Consider the following 24934-nt stretch of genomic DNA (forward strand, 5'->3'; position numbering starts at 1 on the left):
AGGGCAAAGACTCAACGCCTGCCAGCTGCTGTCATTCCCTCAGCAAACCTGCACCGCTCCTGCCCCTGGGCATGGGGCTCGGGCGGGGGCCAGTGAGAGGGTCCTGCCTCATGCTAAGTACAGTGGCAAAGGGCTGCAGGTGCAAACGGGACGCAGAGGTGTCCTTGGGGGTAGGGACGCCGGACCCCTAAGCACGAGTCTGCAGAAGTAGCAGTCATTCAATAAATACATGCTGATTTTATTTATAGGGATAAGATGGTTCCTTAGCGGATCAATTCAAGAGGTGGTGCAAGCACTTTATTCATTTGAGATGTCCCTTCCCTGGCAGGCAAGGCAGCAAGTTCTAGGACAAGCTAAAACCACCCCCCTCTTTCAAAAGTTACCCTCAGCAGGGAGTTTTGGGGCAGGGGTTAAATTAAAAAAAAAAAAAAACCCTCATTGATTCCTAATTGTTTTTGAATACAATTGGCTTGGAAAGGACTTTCCACTGGGTTCATAAGGAAGGCCTGACTTCTGCACAGTGTTGGGGGGAAAGGGTAGGACTTGGTCCTATGCAGGCTGGCCTCTTAGCCCACAGATGCCAAGACGATGTCCACTGGCAGCTCCTCCGAACTTCTGGCTGTCACCTGCATTGTTACTGTGTCCAAAAGCAGCAGCCGGGAGCGCACCAGGATGTCATGGCCCCCCCGGAAGACGCCTGGAAGAGAAGAGAAAAGGACAGGTGTGTAAGGCAGAAGGGGGCTGAGAGCTGGGCTGAGAGGGCCACCTGCAACAACTGGCGAAGGCAGCTCTGGGGCTTGAGATGGGAGGGGCCCGCAACCAGGAGCACTGGCTGAAATCCCTGCGTGAGGCCCTGGGCACGTCACTTTACCTCTTGAGCTGCAGCATCATCAATGATCTCAGTAGAGATCACTCTACTAGCCGTATTTCACGCTTCGGCCAAGCTAAAATGAATTAGTGGACACATATGGCTTGTGTCTGACATCACAGGGGCGCTCACACACGCTAATGGAATCTAAGAGCACAGACGAAGGGACAGCCCCACCATGACAAAACCACAGCGCAGGTGTCTGCAAAACCCGGGGGACTGGGTTGCTTCACTGTGGTCAGAAATGATGGGCTTGGGGGCTGTCAGCTGTGAGCAGGGCACTGAAGCAGAACTACTTCCTAACCCTGTTTATAAACACTCAGAAAAAAAATTTCCTTTCGTTCATTGTTTTAGGTGTGGTAAGTGTACTGCTAATGACAAAGGGTCATTAGCTTTTAGAGAAGCATGCAGATCAGAAACATTTACATATGAAATGTCTATATGTGGAGTTTGCTCTAAAATAATCTGGGGGTGGAGAATGAGTATAGGTAGAGACACTATCTGTTGTTGCAGATGGAGGATGAGTACTTGGGGGGTCCCATTTTTGTGTAACTTTGAAAATTTCCGTAAGTGCTTAAAATCTCACTCCTATTAGAAAAGACCAACCAACCCAATAGAAAATTAGACAAAGGATCTGAAAACAATTCCCAGAAAAGGAAATACAAATGGCACTTTGCATTTGAGAAGATACTTAACTTCCTTCAATATACAAGAAATGTAAAGTAAAACTATGCGGAGGGTTTCCCTGGTGGTGCAGTGGTTAAGACTCCGCCTGACAACGCTAGGGAACACGGGTTCGAGCCCTGGTCCGGGAAGATCCCACATGCCGCGGAGCAACTAAGCCCGTGCGCCACAACTACTGAGCCTGTGCTCTAGAGCCTGCCAGCCACAACTACTGAGCCCGTGAGCCACAACTACTGAAGCCCGCATGCCTAGAGCCCGTGCTCCGCAATAAGAAGCCACTGCAATGAGAAGCCCACGCACTGCAACGAAGAGTAGCCCCTGCTCGCCGCAACTAGAGAAAGACTGCGTGCAGCAGCGAAGACCCAACGCAGCCAAAAATAAATAAATAAATTTATTAAAAACAAAAAGACTAGGACAATCTAAATGTTCATCAATACATGAACTGGTTCTACAAAATATGGTCCATCCATAGAATGGAATAGTAATCAACTACAAAAAAGACTGAGCACACAGTTTGGGATGATGAAAAAGTTCTGGAGTTGGATGGTGTGATAGTTGCACAACAATGTGAATGTACTTAATGCCACTGAACTGTACACCTAAATATGGTTAAAATGGTAAATTTCATGTTATGTTAAAAAAAAAAAAAGGAGGAAGCTCTGAGTATCGATAAGGAAGTTCTCCAAGATGCACCGTCAAGTGAAAAACCAAGTGCAGAACAACATATACACCACCTGTATGTAAACATTTGAGTTTGAAAAGGGAAATGCGTACACATTTGCTTTTACATCCCTATGATCACAGGAAGGATATATAGCGTGCTTTATAATATAACACTTGTTGCCTGGTGGAAGGGAAACTGAATGACTGGCAGCAAGTGTTGGGAGGGAGACATTTCGCTGCAGGTCTCTTTATGCCCTGTGAACATTCAACGCTGTGAATTCTGAATTCCCAGGTTCACAGGGGGCGCCCTCAGCCCAGGATGCGGTAGCATCAAGGCCCTTCCCACCAGAAATGCCGCTTACCTGCCAGGAGCAGCGTGTGCGTGTTCTTGTTATCTGGCACTTTGTCTGACCTCTCACAAGGGTGCATTCCTAAGAACTTCACAATATTGCCCACAGCCTCTGTGGGGAGAAATCCCGGTGTTATTAATCCACGATCTCCCCCTGGTGCCACCACCACTCCCCCATCCCCTGACCCCACTCTGCAGTTTTTAATGAAGTGGCATCTGAAGTACGTGCTCTAGACATGGCCCTGGATCTTTGGGGACTTGGGGGCAGGGGACGGGGGGAGCTCTTCAACAGTAGCCAAGGATCTTGTAAGGCAAGCAAGCCGGAAATGGCATCCCCAGGATTTACCTTCAAGTGTCTTGATGGTGGACAAGGTGAATGTTTCCTCCTTCTCAAACTCATCCCCTACCTCATCCCAGGCTGCTTCAAAGTTCAGCTTCATGACCTTTTGGATGTGATCAGCTATCGTGACTTCCAGATCTTCCAGCTGGGGAGATGCAGGGGCGCGTTAGGCACACAGCTCTAGGGGAGAGACACCTCCGAGCCTCTGCTCCACTCTGGCCACCCGCCCCTTCCCACCACGCAGCCACAGGTGCTCACAGCCAAGTGGTGGCCCCTCAGCGGAAAACCCTCACCCGTTTACAGCCATCCCTCAGTATCTGTGGGGACTGGTTCCAGGACCCCCTCGGATACCAAAATCGCAGATTCTCAAGGCCTTTATATAAAATGCTGCAGTATTTGCATTTAACCCACACACATCCTCCCTTATACTTCGAATCACCTCTAGGTTACTTATAATACCTGATACAATGTAAATGTTATGTAAATAGTTGTAAGTACAATGCAAACACTATGGAAATAGTTGCCTCGTGTGGAAAACTCAAGTTTTGCTTTTTGAAATTTTCTGGAACACCCCCCACCCCAATTCTGAATACTTTCTATCTGTTGGTTGAACACATGGAGGCAGAACCAACAGATGTGGAGGGCCTACTGTCCTCATCCTCGGGTGGCAGCTATGAGAACACATCACTCTGAAGCCTAGAGTAAGTGCCAGACTGGACGGGAGCGAGGCCTGCATCCTGTGACTCAGCCGTGTCCTCCCTGGGGCCGACACGTTGTACTGCCCCCCACCTTGAACTAACTACATAAAGGTTCCCCATTCATTCACCCAACAGCTCTTCACTGAGCCCCCACCCCTGTGCACGTGTAAGGTGTTCACAAGCAGGACTCAGGTCCTACGGTAGAAGCTATGCCTCAGACCCAGCCCTCCTGTCCTGGGGCAGTTCCCGCCCTTAGGTCATTGCTGGCTCAGGGAAGGCCCATCCTCAACAATGGACCTGGGAGGACACAAGTGACCATCAGCTGTTATTCGGTGACTGCCCCTCTGGACATGAGGGCTCTGATAATCTCCATGCCAGGTTTAGTATCAGGGTCTGCACTCAGATGGCACTGAGCCACTGTGACCGGGGCAAACCCCAGAACAACCCTGCACTCAGTTCCATGCAAGCTCTGAGAGCTGGAACTGGAAGGGACGTTTCAGTGCATGAAAGGACTGCCCAGCAGATGCAAACTGATCCAATTTCTCTAGAAAGCAATTTGACAGTATGAATCAAAGTCCTTTTTTTTTTGGCTGTGTTGGGTCTTCACTGCTGTGCACGAGGTTTCTCTAGTTGTGGCGAGCGAGGGCTACTCTTCATTGTGGTGCACGGGCTTCTCATTGCGGTGGCTTCTCTTGTTGCGGAGCATGGGCTCTAGGGCACACGGGCTCTAGAGCAAAGGCTCAGTAGTTGTGGCGCACGGGCTTAGTTCCTCCATGGCATGTGGGATCATCCTGGAGCAGGGCTTGAACCCGTGTCCCCTGCATTGGCAGGCGGATTCTTAACCACTGCGCCACCAGGGAAGTCCCTCAAAAAATTCTTAAAATCAGACTTAGCCTTTGACCTAATTATTCTACTTCTAGGAATCTGTCCTAAGAAGATAACTTGAAATGCAGATAAAAATTTGTACCCAAAGGGATGCTTAATGTAGCATTTAGAAAGTGAAAATTTGGGAATTCCCTGGCAGTCCAGAGGTTAGGAGTCCACGCTTCCACTGCTAAGGGCCCAGATTCAATGCCTGGTTGGGGTACTAAGATCCCACAAGCCGTGCAGTGCGGCCAAAAAAATTTTTTTTTAAAGTGAAAATTTGGAATCACAAATGCCAAGCGTTTAAGGAATACGAGGTCAAGTGAGTTAGGATATATTAAGATAAGGGAGTATCTTAAAGTCATTAAAAATTGTGTTTATGAAGTATTTGTAATGGCAGGAAAATACACTCTGGTTCTAAGTGAGCACAGCAAGATCTGTAATGTACAGAATAACCGCAATGATACAGCTGCCCCCGCCCCCCCCAGTCATTCCCAAGAACTATGGGTAATGTTTTCCTGTTTCTGTATACTTTGTTTTTGTATTTCCCAAGTTTTCTTTTTACACACGAACATGTATATTTTTTTTAACTTTAAAAAAAAATTCTTTCAAAACCAAAACCAGCAAGAAAATGCTTCAAGACTGGCTGTCAGCTCCTGAAGCCTCCTTGCCCCAGCTTCTTACCACATACTCATCCTCATAGCCTTCGTCGTCGGTCTCCCCGGTGGTGGGATCGCAGTCCTTGACAGTGAACTTCATCATGCAGCTGAACGTGCAGCCCACTGTGGGGAGGGAAGGCCGGGCAGTCAGGCGAGGTCCTCTGTGGGCGGGTGGCCACAGCCTGCCCTTTAGGCCTCACCTGCATCTGCACTAGCGGCACATGCCACCCGGCCCCACAAATCTGGACAGAGGGCACCGGCTTGTAGAAGGCAGGAGAGCCAGGTAGCAGCCCCCAGGAGTTGCCCTCACAGGGAAGGAAGACAGAGGAATGCAGAGATGCTGCAGGGTGCCTCTTGGAAAAAGCACCTGGTTTCTTTGGTTGGAGTGGACCTGGGACGGTCCATGTTTGTACCTGTCTCTGGGCCTTCCTCTGTGCTCTCTCCTGGTACAATGAGAGAGTCCTGGTTTGAGGACCAGGCGTCCTACCAGCCACGTGAACTCAGACAAGCCATTTGACCCGAGTCTTACTTCCCTGCTCCCCAGGGGTCTATGAGGAGGAAGTGAGAGGATGCGTGAGAAGCCCCAGGACTTAGCCGTCCTTCTCTTCTTCTCGGGACTGACCTCAAGGAGCTGAAGCTCTGACAGGAAACAAACAGCTGGTGCACAAGCCACCCCCCCCCAGGGGCTCCCACAAGGCCGGGGGGCATCTGCAGAGGGGCTCACCCGCCGTGGGGTCTTCCTTGGGCAGGGCCACCAGCGTGTAGCAGGTGCCGGGCTGATTGTAGGGCAGGCTCCGGGCGGGCACGTAACACAACACCTCGTAGGCCTCCGTGGGCTCCATCTGCACGGTGACGTTCTCCAGAGTCTGGTCGTTGAGCGTGTTCGTGCAGTCAAACTGGACCAGGGAGCAGGGGGTCAGCGCTGAGACACTGCCCTGGACCCAAGCCTGCTGCACAGGAGCAGCCAGGAGGTCCTGCCTCTCACCCCAGGGCCACGCCGACGCCCATCCCAGGCCCCCGTCCCAGGCCCCGTGTCTGCACGTGGACACTCAGGAGCCACAGAGGCCCTGCATCAAGGACTCGAGGGACACAGCAGCTGGTCGTGGATCTGGCATCGGGCTGGGCTCCAAGCACCGGTGTGGGGTACCAGGGCCCTGCGGGAGGGCCTCCCCCTGGCTCACCTGGAAGACCATGTGCTCAGGGAAGGTGTGTTTGGTGCAGCGGATCACGTACTCTGTCTCCGACTCAGTGAGGGCCACGGGCTCAGGCGAGGACTTGAAGAGGGGCCCCAGCCCCTGAAACTCGGGCACTGCCGCCAGCTGCTCTGAAACCCCCAGGCCACACGCTCACTCAGCTGCTCAATCCTCAGGCCTGGTCCTCAAGCTCTCCCACCCACTGCAGTGGTCACTCCCGATTTCCCGAACAAACCCGAGCGTTTCCTCACCTCCCTCACTGCTCAGCTTGTGCCACCCACATGAAACACCCCGCCCCGCTGTCCCACACAAGACGCCAGAGCAACGAATGGACATCAGGCCCAACGTCCCAGGCCTAAGCCATTTGGAGACTCCCTCAACCTTAGAAGCTCAGCAAGGATTCTTAAAAGAGGGGGACTGGGAAAAGGCTACGAGGAGCTGAATGCTGTGATGGCCACGGAACCAGGTGAAAGAACAAACTGGTCTTCGACATGGGGCAGTTAAGACGGTGGCCCAAAAGGACAGGCTGCAGATTCAGAGTGTTGCAGAAAACCCAACTTGGTGTGGACGGTGGGCGTCTGGTAAGGCCTCTTCCTGCGGCCCACAGCCAGGTTCCAGCCCTGGGGAGTCCAGGTGAACAAGGCGTCTGGCAGCTGCCCCTATTCTACGGCAGGGGCAGAATTCCCCACAGAGTGGTCATGAATCACCTGTGTCAGAATTACCTGGGGGTGAGGGCTTGTTAACAACGCAGATTCCTGGACCCATCCCAGATCGGCTCTATCAAAATTCCTGGGTTTGGGATCCACCAATCTGCATTTCTAACAAGTTTCCTCAGATGACTCTGATGTATACTGATATCTGAAGACCACTACTCAAGATTTTTAACTTGTCTTCCCAGTTAAATTGAACTCCATGTGGAAAAGAACCGTGCCTGAGGCCAGGGATTTGATATTCTGCCTGAGCAGGTACTCGATTCACATTTCAGGGACAGGGAGCGAAAGAAGGCATTATTACTATTTGTCCTTCTCCCCCCACAAAGAGGCAGCCTGTGTGCCTGCTTCAGCCGTCTGAACATGCAGGCGATAAGAAGCCCAGAGAGAGCCAGCTTACGTATTAGGAGGCACATTCAGGCCCTCTGTGGGCATCAGCTGCCAGAGTGCCTTTCTATGGGAATTGATTTCATTGGGCATCAAGTTTGCGGACACGCTGCCCCTTACTGCCTGGGGAACTCTGCTAGTAGCTATAAACTACCGCCCCTGAGTTTCAGACTCTTCATCAATAAAACAGATACAATAATCTGTCCACAGGGTTGCTGTGAAGATAGAAGAGGCAATAAAGGTCTAGATCTAGCAAAGAACCTGGAACTTAACACGTGATCAATAAACATTAGGCTTCGGAAGGTTGTTTACAAATGGGCTTGAGTCCCTGGAAGAGGCTTCAAAGGAGTCTTCCCTGGAGGGCGTGGCAGAACAACGGCCCCCAAGATGTGCACGAGCTAATTCCCAGAACCTGTGAGTATGTTCCCTCACTTTGCAGAGATTACGTTGCATCTTGAGCTGGGGAGCGTCTCCTGAATTATCTGGGTGAGCCCAAAGTGACCACAAGGTCCTGGTGAGAGGGAGGCAGGAGGGTCAGAGGCAGAGAGATGTGACTGTGGCTGTACTTCTGGCTTTGAAGACAGAGGACGGGGGCTCTAGGCAGCGAACGTAGGCGGCCGCCAAAGACGAACCCCTCAGAGCCTCCAGAGGGAGCTCGGCACCAACACGGCGGAACCCATTTTGGATTTCTGTCCTCAGAACAAGGTAATACATTTGTGTTACGTTAAGCCACTAACTTCACGGTAACTTGTGACAGCAGCAAGAGAGAACTAACACACAGGAAAAGTTTCGGATTACAGTGATCCCATTCAGCTCAGGATCCTAGTTTTGCTGAATCTGAGACAGTATGTTGACGGAAGACAGGGTTCGGGAAGGGAATGGAAAAGGTGGGATTTAATTTAACTCAACGATAATCGGGAGCCTACTGTGAGGAAGGAAGGCACTAAGTGCAATGACAGAGAATATAGACGACAGAACGTGGAGAGCTGCACAGGACCACGGAGGAGAAGAGAGGAGCTCGGGGAGGGCATCACCAAGGGCGAGGGACACGTGCTAGGCCTCAAAGGTAGGAATCTAGTGGATAACGTGGTCTGGCAACTGGACGCGCAGCCTCTTCCCTTAAAAAAGGCAGAGGGACAGATGAAAACCTAAACAAAACCCTGCAAGACAACGTGGACGGAACACGTCTGGAACCCGAGACAAAGGACCGTGTCCCTTGAGTCAGCTATATGGCATCAGACATCCGGAACTGGCCTGGGCCTCAGGGAGCTGAGCCTCAGAACCAGGGCCGAGGCAGCTCTGAGCCAGTTGGAGCTGGATCTTAATTCCACCGCCACCCCCGCACCTCCCCTTCTTGCTGTGCAAACTTGGGCAAATCACTGTCTCTCTCTGAATGTCCGAATCTTCCAATATCAAATGGACCCAGTAACCTCCACCTGAGGGTCAAACACGCTGTCTAAACACTCTCAGAGCCCAGCACTCAGGAGAGACTCAACCGATGACAGTTCCTACTCTTAATTCCCTGGAGAAGAACCGCCACCCTAGCCGCGGCCCCGGGAAGCCCCGCCAAGCACCACTACTCACCTTGGAAGATCTCCTGCCGGGTGGCTGCCACCTTCTCAGGCTGCTTGGCTGCTGTGATGGGGGTGCTCTCTGCAGGAACAAACATGCATGGTGACCCACAACTCCAGGGACGGGCCAGGGTAGTGTTGACCACGGTGCTGTTACTCAGGGATTATAACTTCCACCCCGGATAGTGTGAAGTACAGAGCACGTGAGGAAGAGAGCAGGTGTCTGTGCCTACGTCTTCATTTCCTGCAGCCAGAGGCAGATGGGATAACTCCCTCTGCCCAGTACAGCCCCATCCATCCTGGGCAGGTTTAGTGACTTTGCAGCCAACGCAGACCCTCCAGCGGAGGCCTGGACCGGAGGGCCTATGAAAGGAGTGCAGGTGTTACTTACCTGTTCTCTGCTCTGCCATGGGTGTGGTGGCCAGGGGCACAGACTTGAGGTCAAAAGGCTTTTCCGATGGTTCTAGAGTATACTGCTGCAGAGCCCTCTCCAGACCAGGGATGGACACGGTCAGACCTAGAGGCCAGTGGGAGACTGAGGTCCTGGGGTCGAGGCTGTAGGACCTTGGGAAACCACTTAGGCCTCTGAGGTCCCACTTTCTCATGACATGTCCTTTGCAGGACTGATGTGGGGAGTAAACGGACATAGGAGAGGGACTTATAAAGGGTAAAGCACTCTGCAAATGGAGGCTCTTATGACTAACTAGTGTTTCAATTCACTGGGCTGTTTCCACCCACAGGGCTGTGAACGCAGGGCCCTGGGTCTCCTGAGATCACAGTGATGCTGTGCAGTTGCCATGAAAGCCCAGCCGAGAGCGTCTTGCCTCCGAATTCCCCTGCCTGGCGAGACTGCAGCTCCATTACGGGGCTGGGTCAGGGTCAGCCAGGCAAGACTCACCGTTTAGGATATAGCCTGCATTGAGGGCCTTCTGCTTCTGCTCCAGGACACTGAGATAGAAGGTGGCCCGGTCCCTTACTTCATTGTCATCGTCCATCACACACCTGTGGCCAGAACACAAGGTCCTCCTGACCAGGGTGGCAGGAGGGATGCTGCAGGGCTTCAGCAGAGGTCAGTGAGAGGAAGCAGGTCTCTTAAAGCTCAGTCCTCGGATGTGGACCCAGGCATCAAATGCACAGAAGGGCCCGCGGGACTCTAACTAGGAGGTGGCCGTATTCATACTCCCTGGACCCTCTCCCCAGAGCCCACCCAGTGAGGGAGGCAATCTCCTATATCCACAGCGTACATCACAAAAGAATTTAATATGACCCAACAATTCCACTCCTGGGTATACACACAAGAGAACCGAAAACACGTCATACAAAAAGTCGCACACAACTGTTTACAGCAGCACTAGTCACAACAGCCACGAAGTGGAAACAACCCAGAGGCCTACAACGGATGTACCGACAAACAAAATGTGGTCTATTCGTGCAATGGAATATTATCTGCCCGTAAGAAGGAATGAAGCTCTGGCACATGCTACAACACGGATGAACCCTGAAAACATCATGAAGAAGCCAGACACATGAAAGGCGACGCACTGTATGCCTGAGTTTATATGAGGTGTCCGGAACGGGCAAATCCAGAGCCAGAAGGAAAGCGAGTGGCTGACTAGGGCTGGGGGGCTGGGGGGAATTGTGATGACTATTCATCGGTACACTGTTTCTTTTGGGGGTGCTAAAAATGTTGTCGGGGCTTCCCCAGTGGTCCAGTGGTTAGGACTCTGCACTTCCACTGCAGGGGGCACAGGTTCCATCCCTGGTCAGGAACTAAGATCCCACAAGCCATGCGACATGGCCCAAAAAAAAAGTTTTCAACTTAGACTGTGGCAATCGTTATGCAACTCTGAATATACTAAAACCATCGTATTATACATTTTAAATGGGTACATCGTATGGGTCTCCAATTATATCTCAATAAAGCTGTTTTTTAAAAATAGAAAACACCTCAAATTAACGCCTAGGTGGAGGGATTTTTGCATGACATTATTTTTCATGCTTTTCTTTTTTTTTAAATTAATTAATTTAGGCTGTTCAGGGTCTTAGTTGCGGCATGCAGGATGTAGTTCCTCGACCTGGGATAGAACCTGGGCCCCTTGCATTGGGAGGGCAGAGTCTTACCCACTGGACCCCCAGGGAAGTCCCATACTTTTCTGTGTTTCCATTTTTTCCTATAATCAATAGTTGTGTATCTTTTCTCCCCTTTTTCAATTAAAAAGATACAAAGGACAGCGGCCTGGGCCCAAGGGAACACTTGTCCACCAGGCCCGTGGCCTGGACTCACCTCTTCAGCAACACCAAGATACTGGGCAGCATCTCTTCGTTCTGCGCTCCGAACTTGGCCAGAGCACTGACAGCGCCTGTGTTTACGAAGCAAATACGATTTACTGCCAGGGCTCGGAACGGGCCATCCAGAGCCAAGCAGCCCCGACCCAGCAGGCCCAACCCGACACCATGAAACAAGGAGCCTCGGTCACGTGGGCACCACCCGGCCTCAACTCCTCGCCTCTCACGGGGAAGGCAGCCCTGTTCTTGGGTCCCAGGAGTCCTTTTCAGTATTAACTAAGAAGAGGCCACGAGAGCTGCCCTCAACTTCTGTATCCAAATGGCCTCAGCTCACGGTGAAGCAGTACACGACCATAAACAAGAGAACAAACTACCACTGAATGAGTAACAACTGCTGAAAGAGGAACATCTGTCCAGAGAGGGCTTGAGTAAAAAAGAGCAATAAATTAAAAGTAAAGTTAAGAATATGATGGTTGCACATTGAATTGCACACTCATTTAAAAGAGTGAGTTTTATCGTATGTGAATTATATCTCAACAAAGCTATTACTAAAAATAAAAAACTAAACACCAAGAAGAAAGAAAGAAAGGAGGAAAGAAAGGAAAAAGGGAGCGAGAAAGAGAGAAAGAAAGTTAAACGACGACATATAGTGACACTTAAAAACAAAAAAATCACTAAGCCGAATTAGAGGTTAAGAACCATTCACCTAGATGACGCCCAAACATCTAAGGTCCTTGCTACAAGATTATAAAACACCGAGCTTGTGAGGCAGGTGCCCGTGTCCCCCCGGGGGCTCAGGGCCCTTTGCTGGGGGGTCTACTGCAGGGCAAGCCCGGGGCCCAGGGGCAGCCCTGCTGACCCACCTGCCCGGACCTCCTCATGCTCCAGGACCACTCGGTTGTAGATGAAGCGGATGTACTTGGAGGGGTTGTTGGTCTTGGGCCCCTCCTGGCCCAGGAGGTGCAGGATGCGCGTGGCCAGCACGGTGAACTCGCAGTCCTCGATGAACTCGCACAGGTGCGACAGCCCCGTCTCCTTGCTCTCCGAGTTCTCCTCGATGATGCTGATGATGCAGTCCACGATGGCCCGCTTGTACTCAAAGCCGCCCTGCAGCACAAGGGGCGAGGTGAGTGCCGAGGCTGCTCTCTCCAGAGCCTAACGGGACCCGGCACAGCGGTCCAGGCACTGAACCCGGTGACGAGGGCCCGGCTCTCCCGGCCTCGACCTCCCTTTTGTGTAAAACAAAAGGCTCGGGCTGAATGCTCGCTGGGGCCCTGCCGGTTCTAAGAGTAGATGGCTTAAGAGAAATATTTGGGACTTCATTTTCTTTCCAAGTTTGAGATAAAGGCAGAATGGGTGATGTGGATGCTGGAGGAGTGGGGTGTTAGTGTTTAATGGGAACAGAGTTCAGTTTCACAGTATGAAAACGTTCTGGAGGTTAACTGCACGCCAGTGTGAATGTACTTCACAATACTGAACTCTACACTTAAAGGCAGATAATAGAATTCTATGTCGTGGGTATTTTATGACAGTTTAAAAAAAGGCAGAATAGGGCAGTAGAGAGACAAAAGATCCCGGGTCAAATCTATGCTCTGCCACTTACAGACTTTAATGACAGAAGTGGCAAGTGAGATACCCGCTAGGCGCCCGGCCGTAACCCGGCAATGCGCAGCACACGGGATGGGATGCTGGCGCATGCATAGTGCCCATCCCACCTAAAGAGCGAAATCACCACGCAGCCTAGCGTTGCCAGGTCTTAGAAGTTTTTAAAGAGAAACTGGAAATCTATCGAGGTGGTTTTCCTGATTTTTAAATAACGGCTACTAATTCAAAATGTGTAAAACTCTGCACAACCGAAGTAGAACTTGTCTGTGGGTCAAATCTGGCCCCTGTTCTCAGATTAGTTTGTGTTACGGCCGTGATAAGTCACTCTCTTTGTCTGAGACTCAGGAACCTTCATAACAAGGACCATTAGTGTACTGACCTCATGGGTTACTGTGAAGAATAAATACGCTCTGTGAATTACACACGCACCTTACATTTCAATAAGGCTGTTCGGTCAGCAGGTGCCCTCACTATGATACCGGTTCTGCAGCCTGCCCGCCGACTGGGCACTGACAGGTTCAGAGTAACTGCAGGGCTTTGCCTGCAGCGGCACATGGCTGACACACCCTGGGCTGAGGGACAGACCCTTTTCTAGCAGACAGGGTCTCGGTGTCTGAGCGCTGTGTTCTAATGAGTGAAGCTCTCACGCTGTCTTCCGTGGAGCCACACGTTGTCCTGGGAGGCAGGGAGGTCCGGGAGAAAACCACGGGCTCTGGAGCCAGACACTTACTGACCAGGTGGCCACAGGCAGGTGGTCTCAGATCCCTGATTTTTAAAGGGAGAAAATAACGTCTACGACAAGGCCTGTTATGAGGATCACAAAATGGTTTATGCTGTGTGGTGTCTCCACTGTGCTGGGCCGTCAGCTGAAGGCACCCTAAGCCCTGCTCCCTTCTCATATTCCTGGGAACCCCAAAGGCACCCAAGGCAACGGTTCCTCTACTGCCTTGGTCCAAGGGCCCATCTGGGGCTGGGGCAAAGGGCCAGCAAATATCTGGGGACCAAATCTACTGCATGAACACTCTGCTTCTGCTCCTCTGAACGGACCAGTTTTGTTGAGACAACCAAGAAAGGTGGCCCACGTGAATCACTAATTCACGTCAGGAACAAAAAGAGAACCGATGTCACGTTATTAGCCTCAGTTTCCCAAGAAACCACCCTGGAGCTCCTGGAACGGCTGGAATATTTCTACGCAAGATGACACCAGACAGAGCTCAGTTTCCCATCTTCTACACAAGCGTCACCTTGGGGCATCTGCCGGGTCTTTAGAGCCCGGGTAGCGTGCCATTAGGGTTATCAGTGTGATCACAGTGACTGGTGCATGTTTACACTGCCAGCCCATGAGGAGTTTCAAGGGCCGCGGGCACCGGGAAAGCAGCCGGCCAGCAGGTGGACTGGGTACACCCGAGAACTAGTTGGGTGTGGAGCCAGCGGCCAGGCCACCACCCGCACAGGAGACCTGGCCCCCGAGCGCCCTGCTCTTACCTCCTCACGCAGCATGGAGAACAGGAAGCTCATGAGCACGGCGTGCTTGCGAGGGTACTTCTGACACAGTGCGCTGATGGCCTGGACCACCACCACCTGGGCCAAACAGACATGCGTTAGCGGCAGCCCTGCCACCTGGTGGTTACTTCATGCACCCAGTGCCAGCAGAGTCCTTCCTCAGGCAGGGCCAGGCCCTGGGAGCAACAGGCCAAGACGCGAGGGGAGCCCTACCTCCACCCTCGGGGGGCCCACAGCCCCGAGCCCCCCAGACAGGGAGGCATGCACAGAAGTCCCGAGGCCCAGATCCAGACTCTGGGTCCCTCTACTCAGACTTCAAGCAAAGTCCGCCAGCCCCTCCATCCCGCCTGTCCTGCTTCTCCCCTCCCCCACCATTCCCACCCCTGAGCCTTCCAGCTCAGGCTGCCCCTTGGGGTGCTCTGGCCCCAGCCCTCTACTCTTCTCAGTCTCTTTGGCAATCTCATCTCCTCCCGTGGTTTTAACCACCTCTTCTATGCCCCCAACGCCCAAATCTTTGTCTCTGGTCTGAGTTCAAGAGCAGTGCTTCCAAATGTCTACCACACAACTGCACCTGGTGCCCATGGGCACCTCAAACTTGGCCGCAATCACCACCATTACCCCCGCTTCCCTCCTCTCAGCCCTGACCATCTCCCTCCTTCCCCAAACGCATCCACAGCACCATGAACCCCAACTAGAACACGGACTCACCTCTGAGGACGTTCACGCCCTCAGCTGTCACATGGCGCCCTGACACCTGGCTCTGTTCCCCAGGGGCTCTGAGACCAGCCCCCCTCCCGCTTCCCAGGCCTGCGGGTGCCTTCGCCTCTCTGCCCAGCTCCCACAACCAAGCCTCAGTCCAGTTCACCCTCCAGCAGCTTGGGAAGGATCTCTCTACATGCAAGTCTCGCTGTGTCATTCCACAGTCTACAAAGTATTCCTACAACCCACAGGCAGAGTTGATTCCGCCTACTTTGTATCATTCCTGCTACAGAACTCACCATGCTCTATCACAGTCATTCACATTGCCGTCTGTCTGCCTCCTGCCCTGATTAAAGCTCTCCAACAACACACTAACGTTTATGTTAACTGTTGTGAAATAACATTGTTACAGAAGTTGAGAACAGCGTGTAGGGAGGGGAGGAGGGGATGGGTGCAGCTATGCAGGGAGTCTCCTGGTGGTGGTGCAGTTGAGCATCCAGTATCTTACGCAGTTTCTCACACACACACACACACACACACACACACACACGTGTAACTGGTGAGCAAACTGCGGCCTGTGCCTGTGCTGTGACACTGTCCTGTGGCCCTGCGGGTGCTGGAGGACGAGGCAGCTGGGGGAGGGGAGCACGGGAATTCTCAGCATATTTCTTTACAACCTTCTGTGAATTGTTTGAAAATAAAAGTTTAGAGAACACTACAGAAAACGCTTTAGCAGCTTCCTTAAAACCACAGCTCTTTATCACGAGCCCCCGGGCCTCACACGGTCTCGCCACCACCTGCTCCGACTTCATGGCCTCCACTGGCCGCGAAGCCCCCAACCTGGCACTTCAGCCCCTAACCTGGCACTTCAGCCCCTTCCTCTTGTTCCCAACACACTTGCTTCTGCCTTTTCTCCCATGTCTTCTCAGGTACCTCCCCGGTGCAGCTCCTCCTGGGAACCTCTACCCTGTGGGGTTTCCTCCCTGCACTAGTGTGTGAAATTACCGTGTCCCACCTTGTTGACTGTCCCCCTCCCCTCCTCAGCAAGCAAGCTCCACGAGAGCAGGACAGATCTGTCCACTGCTCTGTTCCCCTTTCTCCAAACTCTGCCCAGCACATGGCAAATGCACAAGAAACACTGAAGAACTTAACAAGCTGGCCTGGAGGCTCCTGGTCTCGCTGGACAAAAGCCGGAAGCAGCATCGCGCGCACTTCTGCCCGCCCTCCGCCCCACCAGCCCCACAGAACCTCCGCCCCGGCTCGGAGCGGGGACGCGGCAGGCATGGGCTATGGACCTTGAACTCGTCCGAGATCTCTGACATGAAGGAGGAGATCTGCTTCATGAGGCGGTCGATGCTGCCCTCGCTGCCTGTCTTGAGGAGAGTGGTGATGGCCAGTGTGGCGATGCTGCGGTTCGAGTCTGTAACCAGGTTCTCCAGGTCCAGGTTACAAGCTGTCACCGCAGATGGATGCTTCATGGCCACCTGTTTTGATTCGGGAGGAAAGACATGAGGACAGGGACGGGGTACAGCAGGTCCCCCACCGTTCCGCTGGTCCTTCGGGTGAGCTCAGGTCACTGCCAGAGGACAGAGGCGGGCCAGGGCTGCACCTCCCCCAGGGCGGGAGCCGGGAGACTCCCCCAGCCCCACTCCGCCCACTCCGAACTCACCTTGTTGAGGGTGCGGACGGCGGCATAACGGAGCGCAGCCTTGGGGGAGCTGCAGAAGAGCTGAAGCACTGCGGAGAGACAAATACGGGTGCTGGGCTGCCGGGAAGCCCAGGGGCCCCCACGAGGGGCAGGGACCGGGCACAGCGGCGGGGCACACATGCAAGGGCTCTGAGGCTGCGTCCAGCTGTCTTCCTGCTGGTGCCACCACCCCAACCAAGGAGACAGCCATCCTCTGCGTGGGCACCTGAGCCTCGCACGGACCCGTGGGCACACTTGCAACCGCCCAGCGGTTCACACGTGGGAGCCTAGAGTGCCGGGCAGAGGGCTGAGCACTGCCTGCCGTGTCCCCGCGAGTCCCCACACGCCTGCAAATCAGCTCCCGTATCTCCCCATTTCACAGACACAGAGGCCAAGGCACAAAGGGGCAGAGCAACTGAAGGAACGAGGCCAGCAGCCAGGAAGTAGCAGATCCAGGACTGACATCCGGGGCTGCCTGCCCCGGGGCCCAGGCCGTTGCCCCACCCGGGGTCCCGGCAGAGCATCGGCCGCCCCAGCCCGTGCCTTGGCTCAGGAAGCTCAGGCTCCGGGTGCACTCGCTGGAACGGAGAACATGACTGCTGTTTTCTGCGGTGTCTACGCTCCTCTCCTCATAACTTGGCTTCCATTCTCTTATACTTTTTCAGCACTTATTTACGGTTTTCTTAAACAACCCTTATTTTAAAAGCTCTCTCTGTTTGACTTTCGTTATTCTGGAACATGAGTAATAGAACAAGAAAGAACAAACATTCGAACCAGGGAATGAATTCATTTAGTTCTTTTGCTTCTGTCGCCAAGGAGGGGGAGAGACTTCTCTCAGCAAATGTGAACCCCATCTCTCCGCCTGACAGGCTTGCAACCTTATTCTGGAGAGCATAAGAAAAGCAGGAGGGCCAACCATTCCTCAACCTCTGCAGCTGGAACTCTCTGGCAGAACATCATGGCTTCCATTACTAGGTCTGTCCTTCTGGGACGCTTGCCCCTTCCCTCCTGCTCCAAGTCCCACTTCTCAATGCACCCGCCTTCCAGGACCGAACACTTAGCCCACCGTCACGTGCCTGCTACCCCGACATGTAGTGAGATCTCAACGCTTAGCACAGGGGCCTGCACGATCAAGGCACTGATCACTCAGCAGCTGGCCCAACAGCAGCGGGAGCCCAGCGGATTCTGCTGCACGACCGCCCAGAGCGCAGGTGCCGTGTGCACCACGCTGCCAGTGTAACGGCATGATTGCTATCCTTCCCGCAGAGAGGACAGCTGGCTCGCCCAGCTGCCCTGCCACAGAGCCAGGACTGCAACCCACGCTCCTGTCCAGACTCTGACCAAGCCCTCTTTCTCCTCCCTGAGACGGCCCGGGCCCTGGCTTCATAAATGCGGGCTTCCTCTGCCGGGCCCTCCTGCCATGGCAGCCACCCGCAGGCGGCAGAGCGCCTCTGAACCTCGCCTCCGCCACCCGCCAGAGCCCAGGTGAGAGGCCCTGGCCCGGCAGGGAGCAGGTGCTGCCTGGGGACTGATGCCCTCTCTTAACCGTAGCCTGCGGCCCGCCTGAGGGCATTTCCTTTCTTTCCCGTGCCCCCGGCCCAGGGCCTAGCTCCTGGCAGGCACAGGCGTGCGGGGCTTGGGTGGGGAGCGCCTGGTCACCTGACACGGCCGGGGCCAGCTCCTTGGCACTGCAGCCCGGCAGGTTGACGATGGCCGAGGCAGCTTCGTACACCACCATCTCGTGCTTGTTGCGCAAGCAGCTCTCGATGAAGTCGAACAGCGGGCTGTCGCGGCTGCGGGACAACAGGCGGCAAGAGGACGCTGGGGGGCCCATCCGGGAGACGGGCAAGGCCTCGTGTGGCATGAGGGGGGACACAGTGCCACTACCTGCCGTCCTCCTCCTCCAGCTGTCGGCTGGCCACGCGGATCATCATGCAGTAGGCGAAGGGGGACTTGAGGCCGTGCCGCGTGAACTTGCTGATCATCTTGCTGACAGCCAGGCGGTCATTCTTCCGCACGTGGTACAGGAGCCCCAGCGCGTGGTACTAGAGAGCGGGAAAGGGCAGCAGAGCACGGGCTTGTGAGGCCGGGCCCCCTGGCCGTGGGGCTCTGAAGGTCACGGTCCCTCTGGGCTCCGGCCTCCTCGTCTCTGGGAGGGGCATCGTGGTCGCTTCCTCCAGAGCCTGGGTACGACCGTGCCCAACAAGCCACCTGGGTGTCTGCGGTCCTCATGTGCCCCCAATTTCAGCAAGAGCCTCGACAGGCAGCATGAGTGCAGGTGTGGAGAGGACAACAGGTGCCACAGATGGAAGACCAGGAGGAGACCAGGTGTCTCTGACCAGATAGAGAAAGCGGGAGCCAGGCCTCGAGGGGGACACGTGTCGTAAGGTGCTGTGCAGACGTGAGCCCTCACAGCGTCAGACCTTACGTATGACACCGTGTGACAGGTACTTCTGCCCCCACTGCCCTGCCCAAGGACTTGTGGCTGCTGCCGGCAAGGCTAGGTCTGCAGAGGGAAGGCACACGGAGTTACCTCCTGTCCCCTCTGCTCTTTCCTAATTCCTTACCAGGGTGACACTCAAGGGCCTTCTATGTGGGAAGCTTCTCTGACCCTGGGAAGGGTTGGAAGGGCCACAGCTGGTCCTGGAGATGAGACCCAGCACAAAGGGCACAGAGGGAGGGAACAGATGCCCACACAGGGAGGCTGCAGGTAGGCAGATGGGCAGAGGCTACAGAGGCTCTCATTTGATCCTCACAGCTTTGTGAGGCGAAGACTTTCTTTCCTGTTTTACAGACAAGGAAACTGAGACTCACGGAAATAAAGGGGTTCCTGGCTGAAGTCACTGAGGAAGAGATCAGCACACGAAAGCCCCACCAGGATGCTTCCGTGCATCACTACCAAAGCCAGCTGGGCCAGGTCAGCTGCGTCGCATACCCCAAAACAACACCCTGGCTATCAAAACACTCGATTATTTCGGTACCAGCTAGTAACGTCTCCAACCCAACTCCCCCTGCAAGTGGTGCCCTGGATTCTTTCCCCAAACCCCCCAAGTCTCCCCACAACGACAAAACGATTAAAGCCTGCTCCAGCCAGGGGCCGCCAGGATCTCCGTGGTAAGAGTCCATGCTGTCTGGCCAGGACAGCGCCACCAGCCTAAGTATCTTCAATATCACTGCTTTGCTCACCTGGACCATGATGTTATCACTGGATGCCGCCTCCTGGGCCTCATTCACCCAGCGCTTGACCACGTCGAAGCTGCACTTGAGCAGGTGCTGTGGGGCACAGGGCGCATTGAGGGGTGGGCAGGCAGGATGCTCTGCCATCACACCTCCCGGTCTGGCCACAGTTCAGCTGGCTCTGGGTCTTCCCTCAGACACAGCCCAGGGCCCCTCTGTCGTCCGGGTCCTCTGAGAAGTGCACAGACTCGGGACAGCTCCCACCCTCACTCTCCCTGCCCTGGCAGACTTCCTGCCAGGCTCAAATTCCAAAAATCTGTCACCCCAAAGGATGGGTCAAGGCTGTCCAACTGGCCCCTCAATTAACCCAGAGTTCCCCGGGAGCTCTTCACTGAGAAGGGGGTGGGACTCTCAGATCTGGGGATACGAAGCTTTTCTTTTCTTTTGGAAAGTGACTTTGATGTTTCTTCAGTCTCCCAATCCAGCGCCCGCCCCCAGCCCCTGCTGAGGCTACACACCAGGGAAGACACCAGAGCAGAGCTGGAGACGCTGGGCACCTTGTCCACGATGGCCTGCTTCATGTAGCGCTCGATAGCCTGTAGCATGGTGCTCTGCGGGGACAAGGGGTGGGTGGGAGGGGGCCCGGTCAGTCCCTGCCGCCCTCAGGAGTGCAGGAGACAGGGTGTGGAGGAGGGATGGCCAGGAGGGAGGAAGCAGGCTCATGTCCTGCGTCCCCGCACCCCTCCCAGGAGCCGGGGGACGAGCTAGAGCACGTGACGGGTGAGACCCCGCGGCAACCGAGCTGGCCAAGGGGGACTCACGTCAGTGATCTGGCAGAGGGCGCGCACGGCCGGGCCCCGGTAGCTGTCTTCCTTCCCAGTCATGTCCTTCGTCAAGCTGCAGGGACAAGGCGATGGCCTCACGCAGGGGCCGGGCCTGCCCCCCCGGCCCTGCCCTGCCCACCCCAGGTCACCACGCCAGTCTCCTAATGGGCGTCCTCCCTGTGCTCTTAACCCTTCCCCACCAAACACCACACAGCAGCCAGAGGGTTTTTCATAAAACTGAACAGACCGGGTCACTCCCCTGCTCTGACTGAAACCTTCCAGAGGCTTCCTGCTGCCATCCCCATCAGCCCCTCACAGAGACGTCCCCAAACAGGCCGTGCTCTCCACCCCAGGCCCTGGCACCTGCGTCCCCTCAGCCGAGCGCACTGCCCCCCTCATCTCCACCTCTGTCCTGCTACTTCTCACTCAGCCCTCAGGACTCCACTCAGACAGTTCCAGGAGGCCTTTCCTGACCCAATTTCAAGTTGGCTGTCCTCCTGATCTGCTCTCAGAGCCGTCACACTTCCCTAATGCCTGTCTGCTGGGTTACTTCTCGGTAAATTCTGGGGCTGCAGGGGCCATGCCTGTCGTGTTTGCTGCTCTATTCCCGGAGTTACACGGGGGCTGACAGACGATAAATATTGTCTAAATGAACCTACACATGAATGTATAACGTCCCCCCCGAAACTGTGGCAAGAAGCAATAAAAGAACTGAGCCCAGGGATTATATTTCAGTCCACTCTGTCCCCTGAATCCCTCAGCCTAACACTTAGTGAGCAAAGCAGTCCTTAGTGAGTGAGTCTGCCTGTGCTCCCCGTGTATATATACCCCTAGGTGTATCCTCCCTGGGCTTTCTCTTGGTACTCGATAGAGTCTTTGTGAAACTTCCGGCTGCCTCAGTTGACTGAGAGGAATCAAGGGAAGGAAGGCTCTGTGCCTAAGTTCAGGCCAGAGAATTAAAAGGGAAACCGCCCACCCTGGAGGTCGCCACTGGTGGGCAGGGTAACTGAAGGACGAGGGAGACAGGAGAGCAAAGGAGAAAAGGGCACGGGCGGGCTTCCCTGGTGGCGCAGTGGTTGAGAATCTGCCTGCCTATGCAGGGGACACGGGTTCGAGCCCTGGTCTGGGAAGATCCCACATGCCACAGAGCAACTAGGCCCGTGAGCCACAGCTACTGAGCCTGCGTGTCTGGAGCCTGTGTTCCGCAACAAGAGAGGTCGCGATAGTGAGAGGCCCGCGTACCTTGATGAAGAGTGGCCCCCGCTTGCTGCAACTAGAGAAAGCCCTCGCACAGAAACAAAGACCCAAACACAGCCAAAAATGAAAGAAATGAAAGAAAAGAAGGAAGGAAGGAAGAACTGAGTTAAAAATTAAAAAAAAAAAAAAGAAAAAGGGCGCAGGCAATGCATAAGCCGAAGTCTGAGCGCCTGGTACTCGTGAGAAGATGGGCTCTGTGTCGGTGGATCATTCAGAGACCAAGACTTGCCTGCTGGTCACAATGATGACATCCTCTGCGATGCAGGACATCTCCTTGATCGTCAAGTAGCACATCCGACGGAGGGTGGGCTGCGCAAGAGATGCGAAAAGCCCTCTGACCCCTGGCACAGCATGAGGCAGCCTTGCTGACAGGAGGCCCTCCCACCACCCTGTCAGAGCTGCCCCCTCTGGAGGAGGGCTGGGGTGGGGACACTTACATCGTTGGACTGAAAGAGTTTGGTCATGGCAAAGAAGGCCTCGGTTGCTTCTGTGGTCCCCAGGTGCTCCCCCTGTTATAATCAAGAAAGAAGTCTCAGCTTGGGACAGACGAGCCAGAATGCTCTTCCTGCCGGATCAGCCCAGGCCAGACCCTCGGACCCTGCAGAGGCTCCGTCAAGGGCGACACATCGGAGTGGGACGCTGAGGGGACCCAGAGCTGGGCCGCTGGCTACAAATACACAGGGGCTGTGCCCCTGCCCCCAACACACCCCAGTACCATCTTCCCCACCCCAAGCCTCACCCTGTTACCTGGTTTATGAGGTAGAGGATCTTGGTGAGGATGTGGGCACATTTCCGAGGATTGATGGGAGTTTCGTTAAACACGCGGGCCTAGGAAGAAGCGACCAAGGATATTACCTTCTGGCTGAGTTTATTTCCCTTCCCTGACTGCCCTCAAGCACGTCGAGGTCTGAGAAGGCCCAGTGTAAATAAATACACTTGCCCAACCTTATTTTCATAAGGAAAGAGTCTTGTTTTGCTTTTTTCTTACTTTACCTATTAACAACTCCTGAAATTTTCCCTAAATATTAGCTGAGGATGTGCTGACTTAGTAACTAATGGATAGTCGGACAACGCTTATTTTTATTTATTTATTTATTTATTTATTTTTTGCGGTATGTGGGCCTCTCACTGTTGTGGCCTCTCCCGTTGCGGAGCACAGGCTCTAGACGCACAGGCTCAGCAGCCATGGCTCACGGGCCCAACCACTCCGCGGCATGTGGGATCTTCCCGGACCAGGGCACGAACCCGCGTCCCCTGCATCGGCAGGCGGACTCTCAACCACTGAGCCACCAGGGAAGCCTGGCAACGCTTGTTAATTAACTAGAAGGAGAAACGAAGGCAAAGAAAAAGACAGGCCTAATGAACCCTCCCCGGGAACAAAGTGCCCCCGTCTTTCCAGGAGCAGGTCTCTCCCCTGCTGTCCTTTAAACCAGCACTCTGAACGCGCCCGCACGCCGACTAGGAACACTCGTGACGGAAGAGACGGGAGCAAATGACACTTGCCTCCTGGAGCACTGCGCTCTTCTCAAGGTGCTGGAACGGGTTGGAGCCTCCACCTACAGTCAGAGCACAGGCAAGACTGAGCACAGGCTGCAACCCTGAATTTCAGAACTCTCTCAGACGTAGCCAAGGGAAACATGTCCCAGTGCCCAACCTAGTCAAGTTCCAACTCCTCTGAGTGGCAACCAAAGCTCTACAAACTGCCAGTAGATCCAGCCATCCTCCTGCAAGGGGAGCTCCCTCCATCCCAAGCCACTGACTCACAGTCACCCAGCAGCCCTGGTACAGTCCTTGTGTGCTTCTCAGAGTGTCACATCTTGCATTCATTTATGCAACTGGTACTTAACTGAGTTCCTACTACGTGCGGGACCACCACTTCCAGCGACTAGAGTCTGTGCTTGGCAGATATCACACGTGTAATTAGTTACACACCTCAGTATCTGACTGACGTCTGTTTCCTCCACTACGTCGCGACCATTCTAATATTCCGGGCTCGAGCACTGAGCGTCTCACTTGTTCTACTGCAATGTCAGGGCACACTACAGCCTGGCATGCAGTAAGCGCTCAATATATGTTTACTGGGTAAATGCATGAGAGTCAGGGTTCTCAGCCACGGGACACTGTGCTCCCCAGTCCGGTCAGCACCGACGCAGCCCCAGCGAATCCCCACAAGAGCATCGCGCGCGGCGCCCTCCCCTAACAGATGGGGAAACTGAGGCCCAGAGAGGCGTGCGACCCGCCCAAGGTCACCCAGCGAATCGCGGTCCGAGCTTACGAGTGTGGGGCAGTGGAGCCTGCTCGGGCTCTCCAGGGCTTGCCACTGACCGGCGGCAGCCCCTCGCACAAGCCCCCGTCCCTCCCGGGGCCTCGGGTCGGGACAGAGGCCGCCGGGGAGGCCGCCGAGAGCCTGGGCATAGGTCCGGCCTCCCCCAGGCCTCGCCCCCCTCACCCGATTCCTCGTCCTTCTTGTCAAATTTCTTCAGCATGGTGGTGCCGGCGGGGGCGCGAACCAGCACCTGGCACGGGACTGACCGACTGACTACGGTGGTCCTCCGGAAGTTCCGCACGGGCCACTTCCGGCCGGCCACGTCGCCCGGCGCTGTGCGCAGGCGCACTCCGCGCTCCGCGCATGCGCACATCCGGGACGCTTCGCCCCGTCAGGCGTAACCCCGTCCCTGCCGGGAGGGGCCGGGGCTTAACTCGGGGCCTTACGCCCTCCTCTCGGTGCATTCGTTCCCGCCTCATGCCTGTGGCGGGAGTTTAAATGTGCTTTCGGAGGCGAGGTCCTAGCACGCTGGCCCGAGCAGCCGCCCACCTCCGAGGTGCTACCTCTTCTGGTCACCTCCTCCCGGAGGCCCGCCAGCCTCGCCTCACTTCAGCCCCTCCCCTGCCGGATTTCTCTGCCTACCT

The 24934-nt window shown here is 54.7% G+C and overlaps 1 protein-coding gene across 4 annotated transcripts; it reads right to left on the reverse strand.

Moving 5' to 3' along the window:
• Positions 1–217: 217 nt before the first annotated feature.
• COPG1 (COPI coat complex subunit gamma 1) lies at positions 218–24787 on the reverse strand. Of its 4 annotated transcripts, none has more exons than XM_060161018.1 (24): positions 24474–24646; positions 23528–23580; positions 22772–22852; positions 22462–22533; positions 22254–22333; positions 20765–20840; positions 20462–20554; positions 19953–20039; positions 18654–18811; positions 18426–18559; positions 16749–16816; positions 16375–16563; positions 14363–14458; positions 12136–12379; positions 11271–11346; positions 9885–9988; positions 9378–9503; positions 9000–9068; positions 6307–6449; positions 5850–6021; positions 5151–5248; positions 2911–3049; positions 2578–2676; positions 218–697 (listed from the first exon to the last, which is right to left on the reverse strand). In XM_060161018.1, the coding sequence occupies exons 1-24, from the start codon at positions 24508–24510 to the stop codon at positions 567–569; spliced, it is 2625 nt and encodes an 874-aa protein (XP_060017001.1). In that variant the 5' UTR covers positions 24511–24646; the 3' UTR covers positions 218–566. The 4 variants fall into 4 exon arrangements, 3 of the variants coding, with proteins under 3 accessions (XP_060017001.1, XP_060017003.1, XP_060017002.1); XM_060161020.1 differs by lacking the exon at positions 23528–23580 and adding an exon at positions 23154–23344 and having other exon boundaries at positions 24474–24603; XM_060161019.1 differs by lacking the exon at positions 23528–23580 and having other exon boundaries at positions 24474–24609.
• Positions 24788–24934: the final 147 nt, after the last annotated feature.

The sequence above is a fragment of the Lagenorhynchus albirostris genome, chromosome 10 (genome assembly GCF_949774975.1).
Source record: "Lagenorhynchus albirostris chromosome 10, mLagAlb1.1, whole genome shotgun sequence".
NCBI lineage: Eukaryota > Metazoa > Chordata > Mammalia > Artiodactyla > Delphinidae > Lagenorhynchus > Lagenorhynchus albirostris.